The sequence below is a fragment of the Paralichthys olivaceus genome, chromosome 9, assembly GCF_024713975.1.
Source record: "Paralichthys olivaceus isolate ysfri-2021 chromosome 9, ASM2471397v2, whole genome shotgun sequence".
Taxonomy (NCBI): domain Eukaryota; kingdom Metazoa; phylum Chordata; class Actinopteri; order Pleuronectiformes; family Paralichthyidae; genus Paralichthys; species Paralichthys olivaceus.
In genome coordinates this window covers 10,807,855-10,834,549 of record NC_091101.1, presented here as the reverse complement: position 1 = coordinate 10,834,549, position 26,695 = coordinate 10,807,855, and the positions used below count along the sequence as shown (strand labels likewise).

General features: G+C 40.1%; 1 protein-coding gene across 2 annotated transcripts in view; it reads left to right on the top strand.

The window, feature by feature from the left end:
- Positions 1–25,436, top strand: part of ctnna1 (catenin (cadherin-associated protein), alpha 1) — a 71,243-nt gene extending 45,807 nt beyond the window's left edge. The window contains exons 14-19 of one of the 2 annotated variants that reach the window (XM_069531356.1): positions 2,845–2,955; positions 4,512–4,693; positions 11,881–11,986; positions 22,366–22,500; positions 23,533–23,862; positions 24,638–25,436. In XM_069531356.1, the coding sequence (XP_069387457.1) occupies positions 2,845–2,955; positions 4,512–4,693; positions 11,881–11,986; positions 22,366–22,500; positions 23,533–23,820 (822 nt within the window). In that variant the 3' untranslated portion in view covers positions 23,821–23,862; positions 24,638–25,436. Of the gene's footprint in view, positions 1–2,844; positions 2,956–4,511; positions 4,694–11,880; positions 11,987–22,365; positions 22,501–23,532 lie in introns of both variants that reach the window. The other variant, XM_069531355.1, reaches the window with a different exon arrangement.
- The last annotated feature ends 1,259 nt before the right edge of the window (positions 25,437–26,695 follow it).

Below are 26,695 nucleotides of genomic sequence, written 5' to 3'. Positions count from 1 at the left end.
CTGAGAACTACATTCAATATCCATCTGCCCCAGCTCCGCTCTTGTTATCCAGAATGATTAAGCTGAAAACACTGGACCCGTGGGGCGGGCTGAACTACATGGGTGGGTGTGTGTGTAGGTGTGCATATGTGTTAAAAGAAACCTGAGGATTTATGAAAAATCTTGCTTATCTATAATTAATTTGTCAGATTCAGTTGGCCATTAAGTGAGAGCAAGAGATAACAACAAGGTTCAACTCAGACTTCATCCATTATCTAAAATGAAAAATTATCCAGTTTCACAAAATTTTCGGTCAGATGTGAGAGGTAATCATTACAGGTTTTAAGGGGATTATTTAGCTGATCATTTAGCGGCAAATGGTTATTGAATTTCCAGCAGCATGTACACAGCAATCTCTCAATGCTTAATGTCAATTGTTGTTGTTTGTGATGAGATCAGACTAATGGATCAAAAACAATAATGCTTTGTTTGGATGAACAAGCTGGGAGTGTTTAGCTATGAGTCCAAAGAGATATCAAATATTGCAAATCAGCTGAAGAACTCCATGATATGACTTCTCTACAGGGCAAGTCCGCACAACCGCACAGGAACACACTCTCCAGTCATCTTTCTATAAACCCTCAATTGCTCGCACTGCACAGTGACCTACTATGAAATCAGAACAGACAAGTGTGTGGCTCGGGCTACTTAAGATAGACAAGTCTTTAACCTCTCTAAGTGGTGCACACACAGTCTATGTTGGTGGACAGGACCCTCTCCTCACCCACAGTCACATCACAGAAAATGCCTCCCAGACATTGAACTGTCTCAAAGTCAGCAAGTTGCTGACAGGAAGATACAGGGGACAGCTGTCGTTATCTTGTGGTTTGTGAAGTACGTTACAGCACAAGGTGTTTCTCACGGCTGTGTCCTAAAAAAAAGGGCTCTTCTCACAGAGGTAATGAGCAGAATGTCAAAGTAAGAAACACAGTGGGCGATTTTACCCTGTCCATGTACATCAGCAGACAGAAAAGCTAGATAAGATTTTCCAGCAGTATCATGAAACTGTGATTTAAGCTATGCTGTTGTTTTTTTAAATTATTGCACAGCTACCCGCTGGTTTTGTGTTGCACTTTGTGTTAATTAGACATGTTCTAATACCAGAATTGTAAATGCCCCGGATATGTTTGGTCGGGCATCAGCGAGAACGCAAATCCTTCAGTGGTCCCATAGCGTATCTTTAATGTGCATTTGTTTAAACTGGATAAAGCAGAAATCACTTCTTCTTCACTGCTGCACAACAGAAGCTGTACTGTACTGCCACTGGCAAGCACTGCTTTTTTAACAGCAGAGATGTGATTTCCAGCAGTGTAGCGTTAGCCGGAGCTAGCTGAAATGTCAGCAATATTCACACAAGTAAAACAGTGACACGTGCAATTTCCAAGACTTCAGTTTTCGAGTGGTGGCACTAGTGTTTTCGATTAGAACACTAACGACCTCATAAAGCATTTGAAAGGGTTTAAACTAACCCAGGCCATACAACAATAAATCAACATCCATACAGCTGTTAAAATATCTTGTATGAATTATTTTTTAAATGTACTGGTATCTGATCTTAAGTCATTATTGGTTGATACACAGAGTCCAGGTTAATTCAGGTGAAACTGGGTATTTCAAATCCCACTGTCACACTGGAGTGTGAAAATTAAATATATCAATTCATATACTTTGCCTAAGTATGAAAAAAGTATTTAGATTTCATTTACTGTGGCATTATCTACCTCTTGAACACTTCTTTTATTAAACAGCACAACTGCTGCTGCTTCTCTACAGCAATTTCCCATTTGGTGCTCACCATTAACTATCATTTCAGACCCTCCCACGTTCACAGGTTATCTGTTGCACAGGCCACAGCAGGTGATATCTCTGCCCCACTGAACAGCGTTGTCTGAGTTGAAAGAGATGCCTATGAGTCACTACAGCTTTGTAGCTTTCTGAAACCGTACCCCCATTCCCTTAAGAACAAGAGCATCTCTACATTCCATAAAGGAGTGTAAGGTTGTTCAGAGACCTTCAGCTATTTTTAGATGTGAGGGTTCCAAATCCATTACAGAATAGACGTATTGAGACAGCTTGATAAGCACAAGTAACGGCAGAGGTGTGATAATGCACCGTTATCTGTCCACATCATCTATCCTGTGCCCATATCACAACAAAATACATTTTCTCTCCAGTCAGTGTAGTATTTTCCCTGAAGCATGACCTGTTGAGATGGAAATTCTTTTTAATATTAATATTTATTGGGAATTAGTTGCTTGTGGCTTGTTTTGCATTCAACATTAGGGAAGAGGTGAAGAATTGGAGATGAAGTAGCAACACTCTAGAAGAACGCCACTCATGCCTCACCCCCCTTTTTCTACAGAGAGCAGCAACAGATGGAACTCTGAGGCGTTTTGCTCCCAATGTGTTTCATACCAGCCCGTACCTACATATTCCCTCTCAAAATGCACAGGCAGCACGTTACACTTGATTTGCGAATACATTTAGACGTTGCAGTTTCTAGTACCATGGGGTACTATGGGGAAGAAGACATTTATCTGATACTGCTGTGGCTTGTAGTGCCAAGGCATTTCTCATTGATAATAAGCAGGCTGGCAAATTTAGTACTGCTCAAAAGGCTATAGTATGCCAGTATTATTTTATGCTCCTTACTCATAGCTTACTGCTTTTTCATTGACCAATTTTCCCTTTTCTTCCCTTTTCTCTTTTTGCCCCTCCCCGCTCTGTACTTTTGGCTCTTTTGATCTGTCTCCCCTCCTGTACCCTTCCTTTGCTACGTTCCCCCTCTCTGTTGTGCCATTACAGACCCCAGAAGAGTTGGACGACTCTGACTTTGAGGCTGCAGAGTCTGAAATTCGCAGCAGGACCAGCGTGCAGACAGAGGATGACCAGCATTTTGCTGGCCAGAGTGCACGGGTAAGTTGTAAATTGCTTCTCGTAGTATTTACAGATATTACTGAGTCTAATCTCCTGCCTCTTTAAATGGCATCAATGATAGCACGTGAGAAATTTGGAGATATGTGCAAAACAAAACACATATACATATTGTACATATTGAATGTATAGACAATTATATTGTTAATATAAAGGTGATTAATTTACTAGTGGCCCACTGAATTGAGGCTTAGTTGAAGAAAGTTAGACTTTTTTAATATATTTTCAGTTATGGAGTTAAATTTTGTCTTTCAACTTGATTAAATTCATGTTTGACAATGCATTAGTGGAAAATGTGATCATTGTACAATAAAATACATTACAGTTTGATGCCATATACATAAGGCTGTAGTACAGTACACATATCATTTTTAGATTTATTTGAAGTCAGATTCATTTATGATCCCTTTGTAACAGTACACTCATGTCAATGTACCAGATGATTTTTCTTTCAAAATGCCCCACCCTCCTATGCTATTGATCATCCACAGTTGGCACGTTACCAACACAGAATATGTGACCCAAGTATTTTTTTTTAAGTAATTCATTTTTACAGCTTATACAATAGCATCTCAATTTGACTCACACGCTCAGTCAGTTGGGAAACACTGCAGTGTATATTCCAGACTCTAGAACAACATCAGACTTTTGATCTTCCACTGCTATCACTTGCTCTCCCTCATTGAGTGGGGACAACTTTGAATGTTACAAAGAATAGAGTAACAATTTAATCTTGAAAATATCTAATGGGTGAATGATCCATCACTACATTTCCACCATGTTTTTTTTTGGTTTATTTGTTGGATGGGGGGTGTTTTCATGTTTGCACTCGCTTGTGCAGCTTTACTGAAGCTTAGTTGAGAGTCCAGCACCAGTAAAGGAATAAACGCTTATGTGATGATATTTCATTTCATTCTCTTACTTTTCTCAGCCTAACTCAGCCTCACAACTTCATTCACTGATTGTTTGACTTCCTATTTTGAAACATTTAGCCAGGATGGATGGAAATGCTGCTAAACAAACTTGCCAATGATATTATTTACTGCTAAATAAATGCTTTCTATTTATCTTTTTCAGTGGCCCGAAGCTCAGTGTTCAATGTAATTTAATTTTTTCAGGAGAGGTTGTATATTTCTAAGTTACTGTGAACCCCATTTAGAGCCTTTATAATGCAGTTGTGTGCAACACTACCAATATAACGGAATGTTTTAATAAAAACTGAGCATTATAACCATCATAAGGGAATAGTGCTGCAGTTCAGGTGAACATAAAGTGTCCAGGGAGTATAGTTATTGTTTGAGCATGTGTTTAATTCCAATGCTGTATTCGAGAACTCAATCTAGGAACACAGCAGTGTTGCACTATATAGTCCCACTGTGGCTCGGGTTCTTGCCTGGCAAGAAAACTCTTGTGCATCCATGGAAACCATAGGGGATGATGTAAAACAAAATGCCCCAGAGACACAGAAATGGCCTCACTCACAGTATGTTGATGTCTAGTGTGCTAACCCACCACATTTTCCATAATTCCTCCTTCAGGCTATCATGGCCCAGTTGCCCCAGGAGCAGAAGGCGAAGATTGCAGAACAGGTGGCTAGCTTCCAAGAAGAGAAGAGCAAGCTGGATGCTGAGGTATCCAAGTGGGATGACAGCGGCAATGACATCATTGTGTTGGCCAAGCAGATGTGCATGATCATGATGGAGATGACAGACTTCACCAGGTGAGTTCAGACTGACAACATGGCTCCCTCCCACAGACAAATTTTAGATATTTTTTTCCTGGCCTTAAAATTCATCTAAATTTTTCTTTCGAATATGTACACATTTTTAAATAATCACTTTGATTGAAGTAGTTAAACATTTAGTCTATATATTTGTCTTTTTATTTATTTTTTTATTTTTTTACATGTGCCTTCTTAACTTCTCCTCACATTCATATTATTCTGGGCAATTCCAGCAAAATGCCTGCAAGACAGAATGCATGTTTAAGTTAGGCATTTGTCAAATACACCCAACATCATCCAATAGGCTTACTTTTGTTTCCAAGCATTTGCCCATATCTGCACAATGCTATGCATCTAGTAAAATACTACTATTTATGCATCAATGCTCTTCATTTTCCTTAAGCAGCACTGTAGGTAGGATTTTCTTCTTGATTATTTTTCCATCCTTCCCTAATCTTAATATGCACAACCATAAGCAGTGCATCAAATCTCCCTCTCTCTGGTTCATGAATACAGCTGGGTGAGCACTGTAAATCTTAAACGCAGAGCTGCTAGAGGGTGGCCTTATCCACCCGTGTCAGTGGTTTGCTGAGACAATAAAGATGGCAGAGAAATGGTTGGAAAAACATCTCCGGAATCATAATGTGTCCTGCTATAATATGAAACATCTTTGCTGAAAATACTCCTTCAAAAGCTGCCTCTACTAAAAATAGAATGTCTGGAAGCTTTAAGTATTTTCAGAAAACTTCAGAATACTTCATATTTCAGTATTGATTTGTGCAGATAATTTTTCTAATGTAACCGCAGCAATGTATTTTAGAGTTATAAAACGTTTTGAATTTAATCAACATCACGTGGGTATTATGACATTTCAAACAAAATATGCGATCAAAACCAACAAAGAGATGTCACACTCACCAAAATAAAAAAAAGGCTTGTCACTTCAAAATGAATTGTTACTCTACTGTAATTGTTTTATTTTCTTAAGCACTATTCATAAGCCTCTTAAGAAACAGCATATAACAGACATCAGACATTATAACTAGAAAAATAATACATTTGAATTTTTTTCCCTAGATATACTAGTTCCGTAATCCCTCTTGTGTTGATAGACAAGTGTAATGAACTCTTGGTGCTTTTAGCAATGAAGCGTATTTAGATTCTCAAGCTATCACAGACTCTTGCGTAATGCAAAAAAACCCAGACAACACAAGCAGGAAACACATCTCTGCAAGTGCACTGTATGTTCGAAGAACACAACATTTCATTTACCATAATTGGGCTTACTGCTGCCCCGTGCTTCTTGATCAGCAGCTGTAAAATCCTATAGTATTTTACCGAAGAAAGTGACACTGATAAACTAGACTTTTATAGACTGCGGGAAAAAATGTTGTAATGAAAATAGTTTTTTGTAAGGGAATCCAAAAACAACTGTAAAGACCCCGTTCACACCTGTCCTGATTGAATTATCATCTTTCCTGAGTAAGCCAATCACAAGTGGTCAGTGCTAGGAACATGTGAGATCTGATCACTTTGGGACACATGCAGCCACATTCTTAAGCTGTGAAGTACTACATACAGTATTTTTACACCTCTAAGTGCTCTTACATTGAATTATTTGTGGCCACAGCCACAATAGCAACACTGACAGACAGTTTTGATTTAATTTTTCTTCTTTTTTCCCCCAAATGGGAAAAATCTTATTTCATTGTAAAGCTGCTCGCATTGATTTGCTCAGCCTCTCCTGGCTCCACTCCCTCCTCTTCATTTTTCCTTCTCATACAGAAACACAAAGATATTGACAGCACACATATTTAATTCTCATGTGATTGCGAACAAAAATAGTGTACATGTTTATTTGCATATAGAACGGGGGAGTGACATCTGGTCACAAGAGACTCATTCAGGACACATTCTATTGCTTGGTGACGTTCTTAGAGCTGACCAATTGTGATTGGATCTCTCAGGACAGGCGTTAATACCACATCTGAACAGGGCCATAAAGGCGTCTTCAGTGTTGACTGACTTGAGGGAAGTCACACGTCTTGTGGAGTCATTTACACCTTAACAATCATTAAGGTCATTTGTGAGACATTGGAGTCACAAATCCAAGAGATCCCACTACATTGGCATTAAGGAGACACCATGTTGTGCTTTCTTAGATTTTTTATTTTTTTTACACTGAACCAAACCAAAGTTGCCATGTTATATCTTCGAGAATTCGCTGGCGTTCAGGATGTAGAAGCATGGCGAGTAATCCAATCCCCAGTGGACAGCTCTAGGTACAAGTCTAAGAACACAGACGACACAGACGGTCTTTAGCTGTATGAACCCATTTGTGGCCACTGACACAATAACAATGACATTGACTGCCACAAATTGTTAATCTGCTGTTTTTTTATGAAAATGATTTCAAAGGGGAAAAATCTTAATTCATTGCAGATTTGTGTACATTGATTCACTCGCATCTCTCTCTCTCATCCGCTGACTGTGGCCCCGTCTGTCACTGTCAGACTGGCTAAAAACAACAACACATTTGGTCTTTGAAAACAGCAATGATGTACGTGTTTATTTGCATATAGAGCGGGGAGGCAAGATCTGATCAAAAGTTGTCACTAGAGATGCATGGGGAGACACAGTGCACGAGTTATGGAGTAGCGAGATTGAATGAGTAGCCTCTTAGAGGTTTTTGCTGTAAAAGCCCAAATCTGTTTTCCTGTGGTACATTCCGATGCAATTATTCCATCATATACACTGATCTAATCATTGTATATTTTGATATTTTGTAGTGTGGATATTATCATATTGTAAGTGATAATTTGAGGACAATTGAAAATCAGAAAATAAAAATAGGACGTTTCACACAAATCAAGGATGAAATATATGATTTGGAGAAACATGTTGATCATATATTTTACTGCAGGAAGCTCTTTTATATTATTTTTTTATTCATAAAACATGATTTGTGTCTGTTATGACTCTATTAACTCAATGTGTCACTGGAAACAAATGTAAAATATCGGTAAATAAACAATATTCTAGAGTTAAGTTCAGAGAGTAGGAAGAACAGATATCAGTTGGTATCAGTCTGACCTCTGACTTCTTTCCCCTGCTGCTGCTGTGATTCACTGTCTGCAGATAGAGAAGGTGGGGTCACTGGATTGTCTCAGACAGTAGCTAAGCTAACATCTGCCCGTGCCAGAGTGCACACAGCCCAGCCACAGTACCACCAAACCCGTGGCAGTGTCTCTATCATTCACGCTGAGCACTGCCAACCGAATCGAGCCAAACTGAGTGCTCCTCCAGCTCTCCAGTCTGTCCGAGTTTACACGTGTCCGATCACTCTGTGTGTGTGCATTGTGTGGGTGTATCGGGTCAGGCTGCATGTGTGTGTGGTGATGAATTTGGACCGTACTAGACTTAACTTAACCAGCATGAAGTGGTTGTGTAAAATATGGAGGGAGATTGGAAAAAAAAGGTGTAAATAAAGTTTTTGTTTGTTGAACCGGTATATACAAAGTACTTAATTGACCTTTTACTTTTTATTGCACTCACAGTGAAAAAGTGTAGCTGTTGTGAACTCAGGTTTTCTTCACTTCACCTGGTTCACCGTGGCCACCACGACCTGTACGCCTAGCTCGCTCTGTGTGTGTGTTTTTGGGAATGCACTGCAGTCCCGCCTCGGGCAGAGAGAGGAGGGCAAACAAGGCTTCCTATTAAAATATGGCCACTTATATTTACTTCACTATTTGAGGACATGTGGTGATAAAGTAGCCACCTGGACTTCAATGAGTAGCCGGCTCTCTGATTTAAATGCCAGTTGTGAACTGACTTACTTAGAGCTGTCCACTTGTGATCTGATCACCCATGACTCATGTTAATGCCAGTTACGAACAGGACCAAGGTATTACTGGGCTTTAAGTGTACACATGGATGCTGTTTAATAAAACACACAAATCATGATCCCAACAACTCTACAGGTGCTGCGTAAATTAAATGTCTGGGGCCCTGTTCACACCAAACGATGTTGTTTGTAGCTGGTCTGACTTTATACTGATGATTCCACTGTCGATGTGTTTGCGTGTGTGTTGTTGTGTGTCCATGTGAGAGCGAGTGGCCGAGTGAATCTGATTCACATAGCTTTACAATGAGACCCTTTTGAAAAAAAACTTTGATTTACCCTAACCTCCAAATATGGTCTGAGTGATCGGATCATAAATGCATCCTCAATGCATCTTGGTGACGTTCACATCTGAACGTAGAGCTGTCCACTTGTGATCAGGTTACAGGTTTTTGAGATGAGAAGTAAAGAATCTTCAAGAACCTCAAGTTCATGCTTTGTATAGCACTTAGAAATATGATTATAATATTCTAGAAATATGACCGGGATAACTGAGATATCTTCTTTTGAAAGAGGCTGGGTGGAAATATTGACACATATTGATTAGGTTTGAACAGCATTTCTATGCGGCTGTGTGAGCAGCTCATGCTGCGAAAATGTATTATGTGTATGTGGAGGATGTGAGGAGACATTTAAACTGGTTGAATATATTTGCGCCTGACTGTATTTGTATGACTGTGTCTTTTTAAAATTTCAAGTGAATTACTCAGAGGACATTTTGTGCCCGACTCTGAGTCACATTTCAAATGATGATGAAATTCTGCCACTCTGCCTTCATCCTCTGTATGGGTCAAAGATCCCGTCTCCTCGGCCAAAGAAGTGCAACACAGCCAGGCTTTAACTGAGGTTACACAGAACCCTGTAATTTTTAATTTGCTACCTATTCATCCAAATAATAAAAAAGTAATTGCTCTTTTTTATATTACAACCTCTATAGACACAGATGTAAATGAAATGTATATGATGCTGCTTCCATCTTAGGGCTGTTGATTATTATCAACAGATTGCCTCAGTTGTGTGAGTTGTCAAGCAATCGAAGGAAGCTTGTTTTTAGCTTAGGTTTTTAATTTCTCGAAAATAATATTGCAATTATTTGTAATATTTACACTGATGTACCCAACCGTAAGCTTTAATGTCTTTGACTTTAGAGATGTCAATATGGTCAAAATGGTTCTTTGTAATTGAAACAGAGTTTGTAGAAGAAACCCACGGGAAAGGATTTTCTTTTGCTTGTGTTATCAGTGCAGTTACTCTGGAGAGTTTGCTAATTTATGGGCTAATACTGGAACTTTTTATGTGGCACACTCAGACTCTGGATTGCACTCTATATATCCTGCTGTGTCTGAGGGCTGAATATATATCTTTATATTATGCCCCCCCTCTTGCATGCGGCAGTAGCACATGGAAGGTCAGTCCCTGGCTAATTCAGCCTGCGCCCAAATTATTGCCCCCTCAACCTTGAGCTGGCACAAAGCCCTGCCAAGGTTAATGCTGTATGAGGTAATTGATCTGGACCTCTCCCTTGACAAAGCTGCACTGAGAGAGAGAAAGGTTCTCGTTGACTTGTGCATCGCTTATGGCTGTGTGGCAGCTTTCATGAATAAGGCATGTGTGGCTTGGATGCATGCAACATATTTTGGGGCCACCTGTCTCGGAGCATTCTGTGCTGTGGAGTGCTCAGTCTGATGTGGTTTACACCCATCTGGAGGCCTGCAGCTGTCACCAGACCTGAAGTTCCCAGCCCTCTCTGCATGTATGAATTCACCATGAAAATCTTACTAGGGTGAACTTGTCAAGAGTTTTCCCGTCTCTTGACATGTTCTCTTTGTGCTTTTCCCAGTCGTCACATGGCCTCTGAGACAGAGCTGTACATGGTGAGGAATCTAGCCATTTATCTCTTAGGGCTAAAGCAAGTGGGGTTACAGGAATGAAATCAGTGGTTGTTGTCTTTAAGCACCATGATGGGATGGGGTTTATTTTATTGGGGCAAAGTATAGCATTATACTAGCAACACTCAATTAAAAGGGTTAGGGTTATGCTGTCTTTTTTTCCCAGAACTCTGCACAGTGCCTGTAGATCTGTCTCCGGGGTTTGACTTGCCCCCAGAGAGCTTCCAGTATGTGCTCTGACGCGTGGCCTCGGACCCGACTTGCTTTATAGCAGAGCAAGGGAGGGGAAGGGTTGGAGATGCGAGGGGAGGGGAGGGAAGAGGAAGCGGGAGAACAGAACACAAAATTCCATCTGTTCTGGGTTGGATGGCTCATTTTTTAGCCTGGAGAGAGCAGCTTTGAATCCAATTTGTGCCTCTTGCCAACTGTGTCCCAGAGTCCCTTGTGGGGGTAGAAAAAAAATGGAAAATGTTTGACAAGCTTTACAGTGGATCAGGTCAGGGCTGGACTAGACTGACCCATGTTGGGACCTGCTTTGATTGGCTTAAGAAGGGTTAGAATAGTCAAGAATGACTATTATGTTGTAACAATGAATAGTGCCTTAAAATTAAATGATATTCTCATCTCTACACTTTCAATTCTCTCGTCTTTTCTGTGGTTCTCCTTCTTAGTCCCATACCTGGATGAAAATGACAATGCAAATACATTGCCTGTCTGTGTTTGTGTGTGCAAGAGTGAAGGGTTTCTGGGGGCAGCCAATTTATCTCCACCAATAGACCTGAAACCAGTCCCATTTGCTTCTGATAAACTCTTCAAAGCTGCTTGAATAAAAGGGTGCAAACTAGATTGAATTGATCATTTTTTTGTAATGTGAAAGCTGGTGATCAGTAAAATACGATGGCCCTTTGAATCAGGGTTTTCACGAGAACTATTAAGTATGATTGTGCTGCCATTTTTTAAAAGCACATTCTGAATAGAAATTGTCTCTCATTTTGCTGAACATTTTTGGGTACTTCCCTATTTTGTAAGAGGTTGGGAGAGAGAGGGTGATGGTGCAGCTCCATTGTCCCATTCTGGTTCCAGTTCTGACAGGCAAGGCTGCCTCTCTGCACGCTTTATAATGGGTTGTAAAACGTTCTCATCTCTGACTGAACAGTATGGTGCCTACTGTTTTGCATTTGTAGCATCATTTGTCTGTTGGCATATACATTTATTTTTGTGAGGTTTCCCTGAACTACTCCCATAAGTCATGCCACTAGATCCATACTTGTCGTTAACTGAAAAACAACCATCCAAAACCAACCACTGCTCCATGACTGAGATGCTCCTCCTGCATATTGAATGAGGCTGCAGTAGATCAGAAACTGACTGATCCTTCCAATTTTTCTCCCCAGAGGAAAAGGGCCACTGAAGAATACGTCTGATGTCATCAGTGCTGCCAAAAAAATCGCAGAGGCAGGATCAAGAATGGACAAGCTGGGCCGCACCATCGCTGACAATGTAAGTTGTTAATGAACCCTGTCCCCAAGGGTTTGATGAAACCCCAATATATAATCAGAATTGTAGTGACTCTGTCAGGGCTTGATTAATCAGCAACAAGTGCAGCAAAACAAATGATAAAGGGAATGTATTCACTTGAGCTTTTAAATTACATGTTTCAAGTAGGAGGGGGACCTAAAACATTTTGAAAAGAGAAGCTTCTTAAAAAAGTAAAAAAGGCTTTGGTATCAATTTAATTTCGTGTTTGTTGTGTTGTAAGATGGGGGAACATTTTGCACTTAGGCTACTCCCTCCATTATATTTCAATAAGGGATGCATTTCATCTTAGTTGTGCTCATTAATTTACATCAACAAATTAAATGTACTATCTTGTAAGTCATGGATGTTCTGACTACATTGCACAAGTTGACACAATTGAGCTGGAGTTTAGCAAACTTTTTCATTATCCAAATGCACAACTTGTTCTCTGCTCCTGTGTTGCAGAAGGAACTGACATTGCTGCGTGCTTTAGTTGCAGAGTTAAAAAAAAGCAAAGCTTTCATACTGATTACATCTTGACAGCCCCTCCTTTTGTTTTTAAATGTCCCTTTAACAGCGATGCATGTAATCCGGATTTAAAGACTCAAATAACAGAAAACTTTACTTTTGGAGTATTCTGTGCCCTTGTTCCTTTAATCCACATTTTCAAAAATAACAACAACTTCACTAGCTGAAATTTATTTTTGGACTAATGCTTTTTTTATTTCATTTTATTTTTTCTCATTTGCACATTAAGGATCAAATTCAAGTAAAAGGCTCACACAGCAGAGTCCTTCTGATGTTAACAACTGCTTTGATTTGTGTTATTCATGAGACACCCCTTACCAGTCTTTACCAATTTCTCTCAAACACCCCCCTTCTCTAATCCTTCTATCTCCCACTCCCCAATTCCCTATTCCATCATCCCTCCACATATATCCTTTTCCCCAGAGACCATGGTCCATGACATAGGGAAACACACATTCAATTATCCATGGCCTCATATTTCACTTAAATACTTACACTACCATTCCTTAGGGAAACACTGTACATGATTTATCCCCCAACTTATTCATGTGCCATCTCTATGGTAGAGACTTATAGCCTCCATGTCTGAAATATGTATACATTTTGTTGTTAAATCGTGGAAGAGTTTAGTTGTGATGTTTGCAATGAGACATGATCTTCTCTACGCTTAAGATGCTGCTTGCTTCCATGGTTGAGATGAAGCAGCCGCTGGTTTCTTCCATTTCTGTCCAAGAACATGGTCGCTCTGCAGGGCTCATGCTGACTTGACATGTTTTAATAACACTGGTTTGTTTGGAGGCATCAGTCTTTGTCTTCTTCTCGTTTTGTGAACATCTCTACTGATATCTTCGAAACAGTGTAACCACCTAAAGTGCGTTTGTTAAATAATGTGCTCATTCAAATTGAATGTTTCGGTCTCGACGGCCATCACATGGATTTAAGTGCTTTGCATCAGTCATGATAAAGTCTATTTTGCACCATAATTTAAATATTTGCCTCTAAACAGGGTTTCTTACACAAGGCAGTGGTAAATAATTGATTTATGGATTATGTAGTTTTACATCACAGCTTTTTTTATACCGGTTGTTAGGGTGCACATGAGATGAGGAGTATATTCTACATGTGCTGATATGTCAAAAAAGCCTATAGTTTATAGAGGGCTTCTCCATAAATTTAGCTCACACTTAAATGGGCGTAAGAGGTATATCAATTACCTTTGTCCGATTTTCAGCACAACCGGGGATTCAATTATGCCAACATATGCTGGAAACATCTGCATCCAGCTCTCAGCATAGATCTCTCCCTCACAGTCTGACATAATGAGCTGCTGGCCTCTAAGAGCCCTGCACGTATGATATTTTATTTAAGGTGCCCTCAGATCCCTAATATTACAGGTCTACATCTATCACAAAGTCATAGTCTTACCTGTACTGACCTAATTGCATCTGAATCGTCTGAACAGGGAATAAGCCGTTCTGGAAAGTGACTTTTTTTTATGCCTCACTACCGCTTTTGTAGATGCTTATTCACTTTAATGAAAACACTGTAATCCCCTAAAGAAAACAGATGGGAGTGTGTGTGTCTGTGTGTGTGTGTGTGTGTGTGTGTGTGTGCGTGTGTGCGTGTGTGCGTGTGCGCATGTGTATGTGTGCTTACATGCAAACGCGACTGTTGACTGGCCTGAGTCTCTGCAGGCACATGTGTATGGATGTGTTGGATTTTGTTAACTGTTTTATTCTTCCATCCTCAACTATTTGTAGTGACTTGTTTCTTTATCTTTTTTTTCTGCCTATGTGTATGTTTGTATGTGTACACACAATTTGGGGATTTTGGGGTTTGAAGCACTCAAAGTATGAATAAATTAAGAGCTTTGGTTGCTGGAACAGAAGTCTTTGCCAAGAGCGAGGACCCCTCCAGCCTCTGAACCCATCCAGCTGTCCCCCTTAGCCTTTATCTCTCAGCAGAGACCAAAACACTAGCAGACCAGGCAACACTCACCCGTAGCACATCAGCCAGGGCTGGGTTAGGACGTGGGGTAGAGGAAGAATGATGGAAAGATAGGAGAGGTAGGAAGAGTGGGCAGTGCATTTGTGTGAAGAGGGGAACATCTCTCCTGAGAGATGAATCCATTAAGAGTTAGCCTTTTAATTAGCAGTATAATTGCCAGGTGGCAGTTTTTTAAAAATGTATTTATTTACACGAGCGGTTTATATTTAGGGCCATATCTCTAACAAAGCAGGAGATGCCACAGGCCCACTCTGAGCAAAGGCATGGCATGCTGGGATAGTCTCTACACTCCAGCAGCAGTAGTACAGTGAGTACCAAGATGCACACATACTGACAGTCAGAGGAGCAAAGGCAATGCTGGGACTGCTCATTAACCTAGGCATATTAATTACTTGCGCTCTGTGCCTTTGGCCTGGAGGGCCTATGCGGGTTTACTCCCCATATAAAACACATCAGCAGATGGTTCTAGACTGATAGCAGAGCATCTTAACCCGCGTCTTCATCCACAAGACAGTGCTGATGCATGTTTTGGTACGTGCATATTGTGTTCAACAGAAATATGCAGGTGGACATTCTTTAGTTTAGGGTTTCTGAAAACCAGTTAAATATGTGTAATGGAGCCTTATTAAAGTTTAAAGAAATGAGTGTAGTGCTGAGATGAGCTGCAGGATTTAGGTCAGTGCCACACAAAGGTCTGCACTGCAGTTTATTAAGAATTTATGACCCTTCTCTGCAGGGCACCTTATAAGAATTCCATCTTAGTGGGCTGGTAAACAAATAATGCTATGTAATTGAGATTTATAATGCAAATGTGTTAGCCACTATGTAGTCAATAAATTTCTGCTCCTTGCCTGCTAACCACGCAAGCACTTGCATGTACCCATAGAAACACATACACATAAGGCTTGCATATTTAGAGAACGGGCATGCACGTGCTGTGTCCGTGTTTGTTGTGCAAGCTTTATTCTCATGATGTATACTGACACATATAGTGTACTTTTCCAATTTGCATTCAATCAGTGGGAATTTATGGTGATCCATGGGCTCTGTTGCTGGTCACAGTCTAATCCCAGCTCTGGCCCAAGACGCTTTACAGCAGACAGGGTTGTAAATTATCCACTGCAGTGGAGAAGCAAAATAACCCAAAGATCCCACAAATTCTCAGCTCAGCAGTTCAAGGGTCAGATCTGAGCTAACTGCAAGTCAACCCAACCAAATGTAGCCCAACAAATTTTTGAAATGCATTTACCCACAATAATTCAGTATTTAAATGTGTTTGTACATTCATAGGTCTGTGATTAAAAGAAGCGCCTTATAACCAACGAGCTCCTAAAGGTGGAGACTTCAGCGTAAAGGAGGATGGGAAACACAGCTAAATTGATATTAACACATAAAGGCAAAACCTGGAGAGAATGGATTATTATGGTTTGGGCTGACTTAATGATGTTAAGCTTCTGAATACATATTTCAAAGATGTGAGGGCCTTTGTCTTTGTCTCTCAACATGCAAATGCAAATCTGAGGTTTTGGCACAGTCAGGTGTGAAATGTGACAAAAAGGCTGTCAAGGGTCAAATGAAAGTCAGTGTCTGAATGTGAAAAAGTTGAGAGCATAAATGATTTATCAAGGCTGTTTGTGCATACCTATTCTGTTGAGGCAATGTTAAGTTATCAGTTTACAACTACCACAGTGAGGTGTCGGACTGACAGGTGCAGCTTGTGCATTAAAAATTGATGAGGGCCATTTAATTGGTCCCCGTGGTTACCTCTGAAGTCAGTCTTTTTGGCTTGCCCCCAGCTTGATTCTCTCCTGTCATAGCCAGGCTCTCAGTCTGCTTCAATGTCACATTATCACTCCCAAGTTCCAGTGTGATTCAATCAGCTGCCACACAAATATGCAGCATCTTTTTAGCAGGTGCAGTAAGCGGGAGAGACCTGGCTATCATCATTCTGTTTGACATTCATCTTGATTGATATTGGTCGCCCATGGCATATTTATATTTTGCCATCAACAGAAATATAATCTGCACCAGAAGGTCGAAATTTAGTGCATAACATATTAACTGTAAAACCCAATAACTAGGTTGTACACAGAAAACACCATCACACCCAAGTTTATCTGATGTCAGGTGAATAGAAAGTCTGCTCAAGGTTTTATCCTCCAACACAACTCTTGTTAAATTTGTCACTGCTGGATTTTTTTTAAATTCCCTTTCCCCAGTGCCTTCGAAACCATGACTTCTATCTGCACTTTTCACTATTTTATCCACCACTGTTTTCACCTTTTAAAATTGCATTTAATATATTAAACATTTTTTATGTGGCAGTGTATTCATCTTGAAGTGTCTACGGACTACAGCTTGGAATCAATAGTTTTCTACCCCTGCATAGCGTTATCTCCTACTTCAGTTCCTGCCTAGAGTAACAGAATGGTCTTTCCACTGCTTTGTTCCCTCTATCTCCTTAAACTTTGCCATGGATCTCGCTCACAGTATTTTTCCCACAGAACACTAAAATATATATCTCCCCTTGCCTGCAACCCTCATGGCAGTTTTGAGTTGTAATGGTAGATAAAGTTGCCCTGTGGCATTATGTCCTGGAGGGTCTTTCTCAGGTTAGGCATAGTTAATTATCCACAACCCTCCAACACGCACACAGCCACACAAATATCTGAGTTTTTTTTCCTCCCTCCCCCTGTTGAATGCTTTGTATGTTGGAGCAGTAAAGCTGCACAGTTAAACATGCTGGCTGGTCTAAGGTTCTGGATCTGTTTTCCTCCCTTTGAGCCATGAAAATCCAGCCACCGCATCACACACCCCAGCTTCCCCTTTTTTTGTGTGTTCGTCATTTAACTGCAGTGGGGGAACAAATTGCCCTGTCACTACATTATTATATAGGGTGATTTATAGGGTTGAGGCATAGTTATCAGTATACAATACCTTTAGAAATGATGCCATCTGTGTTCCCTCTTAATTGTTGTTTCTCAGCTTAAATAAAAATAAGCTTCATGGATAGGGTGAAAAATATTGTATATTTCCATAGCTCGGCTTAGCTTTACATTTTCTACCACTCTATTAATCAGCTTAGAAGAAAATGGCGCTCCAATGAAGACATTAAGCAAAAATCCTCATAATTACCCCTCTTGGTCTAGAAACGGTGTCGATTTCATCAAAAACAAATGAGAAAACACTATTTCTGCTCAGTGCCTGTGGCCCGCTCCAACAGGTTGCTGGCAGTGGCACATTAGAATGCTGCCGTGTCAGTAAATATTGGAAATTGGCATTTCCTCTGGGTGATTCGTCCTGAAAGGTCAGTGCTGGGCGTCAGAAGCACAGTGGCTCTGCCGCTGTCTCTGGTCTGTATAATGGGATTCAGTGGAACTGCATGGCATTTCCAATGATGGGACCTGACCTTCCTGATCATCATTTATATCATTGACATTACCCAACACATCGCACAACGCAATCCTTCTGTTCAGGATCCTGCTCTGTCATTCTTGTTCCCTCATCTCTTTTTCTTATTTCGGGGATTTTACCTTTTTGCGCTGTACTCTGCACCGTCTCTAGAGCAACAGCTTAATCTTATGGATTGCAAAAAAAAAAAACACACTTATGAACTGAAACCCTACGAATATGGAATAAACTTTAAGTCATGAACAGCATGAAAAATTCCCAACCCTTGCGAGCCCAAGAGAAAATAACAGAGCCTGACTGGAACCTGAAAAACGTTGAGTTTGTTTTGTCCGAAACCGACCAATGCCCTGTGCAGTTAATGTGCTTGACTATATAGGTGTGTGTAGTCTTTTCTTTTTATTCATTACTTGATGGCTACATAGCAACTTTTGTTTTATTGTATCTTCAAATATGTTTTTATAAAGCAGTGTCTTTAAGTAAATGGGATTTTCGGTTTTGTTGTTTGCCGTGATATTGAATTCGATATCATGAATCATGCAAATTTCATGGTATCAAGTATCAACTACTACATTTTTGGTATCTTGACATCCCTAGTGCAGTGTCAAAAAAAATAAAAATAAGCCCAGCTAACTTGACTGACCCCAATACCTTTTCAAAAAATGGCCCTACCTGGCTCAGGTCAGGAATCCACACTATACTGTGCTGGATACTTTCTCTTGCCACTGTGCGTAAGAGATAAAGAGAATGAACAAATTAAACCAACGGCCTGCTGCCCTTTCTCACAACTTTGATGTTTCACCTTTATTTTTGGGGAAGGACCTTAAAGCTAGAAGTGCAAAGACAAGAACCACTACAGAAGAATCATTGACATTTCTTCCTGACTCCTTTTGAAAGATGTCTCACCTTTTCAGTTTGCCTTGAAAAGGTGTCCAGAGTTGTGTGATGAAGTCTCCAGTGCTCCTCTTCCTGCTTTGCCATAGCTCAATAGTAGCTGACCGTGCATGGTTAACTGCCCCAGTCCATAAGTGGCCACACAGCATGTTGAGAAAAGCTGTATCACCAGGCTTGATGGACATTTTACAGCAGCACTCAGACAAGACGAGAAAAATTACAATGATAGCCGGTACTGATTGAAGTCACGATTAGAAGCTTGAATGACTCAGTGATGATCTCATTGCTTTTCACATGACTGAATTTAGTCCTGTGAAATGGAAATGAGTAAGTAAGATAGTAATGCAAGATTTGACTTTCATCACAACTGTTGGAGTGTTGGTGTTTGCACAACCTGAATATACGTTGACTAAACACATCGATTATATGCCCCATTTACTAATTGTTATTCTCACTGTTAATTATTCATCCCCTCAAGTATAAGAAGGGATCTAAAAGGTTTGTCAGTAATATGTGAGTTATCTATTCATGCATGTGGCTTCAGAAAACATTTCTACAGCACAGTGAAGGTAGTCAGTTGCATGTATAGCCTCTGGAGCGATCATCAAATTGTGAATACCCCTCGAGTTAGAGGCACACTGGGGCTTGTGTTTGTGTTACCAAAACAATCCAAGGTGTTCTTATCTGTACCCCATGTAACTTCTGTATTCACGTGTCAGAGTCAGAGCAGCCTTACACAGTTTCCTGAGTGCTGAGTGAAGCCAGCAGCTGAGCGGAGTATGAGCACAAGTGATGCTTTCACAGCGCCCTGCTCTCAGCCGTCTGAATACTTCCCCAAGCCCTCATTAGCATGGCTGCTGCATTCAGCCTCATCCCAGGTCGCTGCTGCTGCATGTGTGCATGCACACACACACACACACACACACACACACACACACACACACACACACACGTTTGTACTTCTATCTCAGTGAGGACACTCATCGACATAATAGCCCCTAACACTAACCGTAACCATCAAAACTAAATGCCTAACCCTGACCTACACCTAACTCTGAACATAACCTCAAAACCAAGTCAATTAAAACCCTTAATCAAACAATTGAAAAATTGACAAAATGTCCTCCCATTTCAAAAACGTCCTCACTCTGTAGTTTCTATGCTTATAATGGTCCTCACAAAGACACAAGTACAGGAATACACACACACACACACACACAGACACAGAATTACTTACTTATACCCCCCTCGCTCTCATCTACAGTTGAATCCTCCTGTCTGCGTCCCTTTTCCACAGTTGGATTTTGCCCCCTTATTTACTCCTCCATACTGTTCCCCCTCTGGCCACTCCCCATCCTCGTCTTTTCTCCAACTACTTATTTTTTCTCTGGTTCTTTCTTCTCTTTTTTCCCCTCTCTCTCAGCGCCCCCCCCCCCCCCCATTTTCTCCAGCCTCTCAGCCATGTATTAGTCCTCCCCTGTATGATGATCATCCCCTCCAGCTCCCTTTCCCTTCATCACCACATGCATACCTCCTTTTAATAGAATGCCAAAATAATTTTATTATCATCACAAAACATCTGTAGAGCTCTCAATGAAGAAAGACATTTTTAATGGGTTTAGTTGTGTACTTTTGGTTGTGTGACCAATTTGTATTAACATGTATAGATGTATATGTATGTAGTGGGGTTATATTGAGCATGGTGAAAGGATGTGTTGCCGATAAATGTGTTTTTGTCCTTATTCAGCTAAAGTCTCCCACCGTCATGATGTACGATGTGTATGAATAATCATGGCTGTGCTGGCTGTGCTGGCTGGGGTGGTGTGTAGATGCAGGCATGCATGGCTATATGTCTGCGAGCGAGTGTACTATATTCAGATGAGCGCTCACACTCCCACCAGGGACTCAGCAGGATTAGACACATCATAAGTCCTAGTCTGTTTGAAGTGTCCAAAAATTACGATCCCAAATACGTTTCCTCTTCCTCTGTTTGAAAAGAGAAAAGAAAAGCTGGATTTCTTCTCTGTTTTTGGATTAGTGCACTTTAATTGTGGTAATTGCCACTATTGACAAATGGAAAAAGAAAACTGCCGTCCACTCTCTGTGTCATTTCCTCACTTGCAGCCAGGAAAAAAAAAAAACTCTTCATTTTTGACTCACCGCATACCTCAGTTCCACAGTACCGATCTTGCCAACTACTTCCTGTAGAGATTCCATCAATTAAATATTGGCTGCTATTACCTCCCTTTCACCTTTTCCATGCACTCAGAATTAACATCTTCCAAAGGACAACTCCTTCACACAGCCAAGCACCTGCCAATTCTGGTGTCTATGCCAGTTTTTCCTTTTGGCTTACGTCGTCACATGGTCACTCTGAAGGTTTTCACAGGTATAGTAAGTTAAGTGATGTGAAGCTTCCAGCCTGTAATCATCTGTAGCAGTCTCAGTCCAGGATTGACAAACCTGTTGTGTTTGGTCAGGTCACTCTGACGATCTCAAGTTAACTGTCAGGGCCCCATCAGGGTGTTTACATCCCTCGCTTAAAGAGCAGCTAAGAAGAACATTGAGGCCTAATTACTATGCTGGCAGGGGACTTGTTTAGCAAACTAGTAGAGGGATTGGTGTGGTGTTCCAAAGTAGAGCCCAGTCTAATTGTAATGAGATGAAATAATTCAAAACGATTGCCAAATCTAAATGAGATGCATTTGTGGGGCTCTTCACATAGTGCCACTTTCAAAAAGGTCTTATGAGAATTTATTGGATTTTGTGAAGTTGATGGTGTTTTTATGGCTCCAGTGTTTTTTTGTTTTGTGTTCTTAGCTGACTCTTGACAATATTGTTATGCCTCATTGCAAAGAGGCCTTTTCAACATTGTTCTTAACTTATGGCCCAAAATCTACTTTTACCACATATACATATATACCTATTGAGGCCGGTTGGAGTGAGTTTTCCAACCCTGAGTAGTTTATTTGCACCTTCACAACTCAAGTCACTGACTTCATTCAGATGGACATCAATAATCTGATGATCTTATTCAGATCACTGATGATGAGACGTTAACCTGTTTAAGTTTAAATGCCATTTTAAACTATGAGCAGGGAACCTAGCCAGTAATTTTGCTTCCAAAGAGACTCCACACAGGATTATCTCCACCTGCTAAAAACAAATGACTGACAGAAGTTTTTAATAGAATTAGCATTCTGTATAAGTTGATCATGCTTAACCCTGTGAAGATGAGTTATCAATCTAGCAGGTTGTGGGTGTGCATTTGTCATTTTGGCTCTGAGCACGTCCCTTATGTGGGTGTCAACCTGTCACACTGGTACTAACTCATCATGATAAAGTACGGGATAGTTGCATCTGTAGAATCAAATAAATATTCAGATTGAGTAGTGCCAGCAAATAAATAAGTGACAAAAATTAATTCATTGTACCACTTACAAGCAGGTAGTATTAGAATCAACCCGTTCGTGCTTATACACTAATTGATGTACTTGAGTTGACAAGTGTTGTCTTTCTTGCAGTGCCCCGACTCTACCTGCAAGCAGGACCTGCTGGCCTACCTGCAGCGTATCGCCCTGTACTGTCACCAGCTCAACATCTGCAGCAAAGTCAAGGCCGAGGTTCAGAACCTGGGAGGAGAACTGGTGGTGTCAGGGGTAAGTTCACTCTTCAGCCACAGAAACATCACACGTCAATTGACGATCTTCATTATACACAGTAGCTAAAGAGTAGTTGAGCAGTTTAAATGAGGTTTTAAATCAAACGATTCACTAAACTTGTTTTGATGACTGCAGAGGGCTGTTAAAGAAGAGCAGGAATAATGATGAAAACAGAGCAGGATTCAAAAAATTCACCTAAAAGAGAATAAAACTTTAAAGTGAGATAAGCAATGTTGTCTTTTCTGGAGCCGTAAGAACAAACATGTTGTATTTTGGTGAGAAACGATGACAGTAAACTGAACTGCTTTTAGTTTTAGTGAAATTCCCTCATCCTACCTTTTCATTTCTGACTATAAAGATTCTAAAATCAATAGAAAGCACTGGCTACTTTTTTAAGTTTTATTATGTGCTGTTACTGAAAGAACTAAATAATGCTAAAGACTTAATGGCATTGGCTGTTGTCTGTCATGAGTTAATGTTTCATTCTCTGCACTGTAATTTGCAGCTTATATTTCTACCGAATGATCAGATAACAGAAATAATGGATTCGTCTGCTACAAAGAAGTAATGCTGCCCAATTGTTTCCTAACCGTAAGATAACATTGTACAAGGCCACTGTTTACAAACCCTTTAAGCAATAATTAACCACTCACTTGCTAGTCAGATTAATTCAGATACATTGCCTGTGTGTGCAGGAAATAATGAATTCCTCCCTCCTCTCTGTAGGGCTGCGAATGCTTCCAAAACGTCCAGTCAAGTGTCACCGGTGTCTCTGAGGCTATTACACTGTGCAGATTAAATTAGTGTGACCTTTTCCATATTCTCCAATTTCTCACATCTGTTTGTATGCCAGGCGAACTTAGAAAGGTTGTTAATTCCTCAGCAAAAACACTTGAGTTTTGGTTCTCCCCTGCAAAATGATACGAGGTTACTTTCACTCGGCTTGAATTAAAAAATGATGCTAAATAGAAAACAGCACAAGGCTAATCGTTTCTCCGCTCTTCTCTCACGTCTCTTCCATGTCAATAGCTGGACAGCGCCATGTCGCTCATCCAGGCTGCAAAGAACCTGATGAACACAGTGGTGTCCACCGTCAAGGCCTCCTACGTGGCATCCACTAAGTACCAGAAGAGCAAAGGCATGGAGTCCCTCAATATGCCGGCCATCTCCTGGAGGATGAAAGCTCCCGAGAAGAAGCCTCTGGTGAAGAGAGAGAAGCAGGATGACCAGACCAACAGAGTCAAGAGATCCTCGCAGAAGAAACACATCAACCCTGTGCAGGCTCTGAGCGAGTTTAAAGCCATGGATAGCATCTAGACTCGTCTGCATTTGATTCCAGACAACACAAAATATCGACCAGTGAGTTTATATAGAGATCGAGCTCGTCGTTCTTTCAAAGAGAAAAAAATGTTTTAACATATCTTCCTATAGACGGCTTGTTTGTTTGACCAATTATATTCCTACACGGCCTCATTTCTCTTCCATAAGTTCAGATGTGCTCTAGTCTGTAGTATTAATTGTCTCTTATCTGGAAAATACAGTCAGAGGGAAATCAACTGGACAAAGGCATTTTTTAAAAATATTTTTCCTTTTTCTCTCATGTTAATTAGAGGAAAGGGTGTGGATTTCATAGATGATATCATGATTAATTCCAGGAGGCATTTAATTGTTTTGTTCTAACCAGTTTTAAAGTAATAGTATGGGGTCTCTGGTGTTTTACGCTATAATGTTTGATTAAGGCAAAAAATACCCTCTGTACTGCAGATGTCAACTATGCAAATTCTCAACTGCCTTATTGTAGTTCACATGGATGTGCTGGGTTAATAATAGATATAAATATGTTCTGGTTCAACCTTAAAGAACCAAACTCAATATATTTCCATGTTTTCTTACATTTTTCTAACTGTATACATTGTTATGCCACTATAAACAGTCACATAAGTTTAAACTGACTATAAACACTATTTTCAAAATCATGATTTATGATTTATAAGCACCCTGTTAACATTTGGACTGATAATGTTGTTTTTTTTTTAATTTAAGCATCTCACATTCATTTTTCTTGATGTTTTTTTTTTTATGTTCACATGATGCAGCAAACCAAAGGTCTTCTCTGCCTTCTGTTTTGCTACAGGACTGGTACATGTCCCCTATCGTAAACTCGGGGTACACACATCTACGCAGTCCAAACTTTGTAAAGAAGCCTCGTTGCTGCTCAGTGAAGGAGAACCCAGTGGACTAAACAATGACTCGACCACGTGCTGGTACTCCCCACAGCAGATGAGCTTCATTAAATGTCAATGAGACCAAACACTTCCACAATCTCAGAATGAGACCAGCTTGAGGGATCAATATGTTTTGTCTACACAGTTAGGAGGTAGTCGAGGAAAAGAGGGGATTTCAATGACTTTTAAGTCTCCTTGTTTGTCTTCCTACATTTACTCTAATCAAGATTTTGTTATGTCAAGCACAATCTTAACAAAAGAAACTAGAAACAAGTTGCGAGGTGTTGGAGCTTTAAAATGAAACAGGAGAAAGTTGGGGGTTGTGTACTTCAGGCAACAACTGTGGGGTGGTCACTGTGCTGCCTCTTCTGCGCATTGTACAAGCGAGGCTCTGAAATCCTGCTGCTTCGGACGTGGGGCTGAATCTTTTGTTTGGCTCGTTTGACATCTGTGAACTATAGCAGGGTGAGCAGGTATATGGTTATTTGATAGGTGGATTTTTTATACTGTAGAACTGAGTGTTTCCAGTATGTTTTTCCTCCCAGTTTGTTTTCCTTATGCTGTATTAGAGTTTGGATTTCAATCTGGAGTGACATCAAACTTCTTTGCTGTGGATTTGTTTTTTGTTATTGAGAGCTGACTTATTAGTGCACACGTTTCTCATATTCATGTGCCCGCTTTATATCCTAATAAACAATTGAAATTAAACCAACTTTCTTCATTTTTTTGTCTGTGCTGCAGAATGAAGCTCTGCTTTCTCGCCTCACTTGAACCCATGCTTTCCTTGTATGCCTTGTTTTGCTATCACGGTAGATTTGTGTTGCACTAATCAGGTTTAGTACTTGCATAGTGAAAGCCCTTAAGACTAATTTTTGCTCTAAAATGTAAAACACGTTTTAGAACATCCTCAAATATGCTGCTGTGCATAATTATAGGCATTATATTATGTTTACTTTCTTCCCATATAGTCTGCATTACTGACTTGAGGGCTATATACAGTGTGCTCTTGAAACTCCAGTAATTAGGTTGCTCTTCTGTTATTTTCTAAAAGAAAAGAAAAAAAAGTCCAGATTTAACATTAGTTTTTTTCTTGTGTTTCTTAAACAACAGTCCGTAAAAAAGTGTGGTAGTAGATTTTACTGCACTGTGGGAAGATAAATGCTTCCAAACCAAACAAAGTATTTGGGATGAATTATCTTATTTTTCCCTAAAGTGTCGTAGTGAATGCACATCAGAGTCTGAGTTATCGCAGAGGATCCTGAAGAGACGCGCTCACCTTTTCATACACATGTCAGTTTACGTATCGCTGTGTTTAGTGATGATTTTGATTCATTGTGTTGAAGAGGCAGACCTCTCACCTTTCCATATCTACCTCCACTACAGATTCCTCTTTCTTCATTTTCCCAGAATAACTTTGAACAACCCACAGAGAATTGAACAGAAGAGAACTCTTGAAAGCTGCATCACTCCAGGATATATTTTGTCAAGTGCTTTGTCAGATCTGATGCAAACACACCGACACTTATAAATACAGTGTAATTTATCTGGAAAAATGGAAACCATACGGAGTCATAGGGCTGAATGATATGATGAAATGGTCAATGAATATTAATTTAGATAAATGTTCATATCAGTCGATATTGATCTTGATTTAAACTCATCATGAGCAAAGACATGTTTTTATTAAAATCACATTGCGATAATCATTGATATTGTTTTATTCCCAATCCCTAAATGGAATAATAATTGACAGGTTTAAACTCAATAAACAAAGTATTAACATTGATGACACCTTTTTCCTTGTGGTCTGACTTCACAATATTAAAGATCTTCTTAGCGAATTTTACAAAATTCCCTGGTCTGGCTTTACATCACTCCTGACCCGTTGTTATGGTTAATCTACAATTATGTATTGGCTTCAACAATAACAGGACGTTTAACTGCAGAAATACACAAACATAATAATA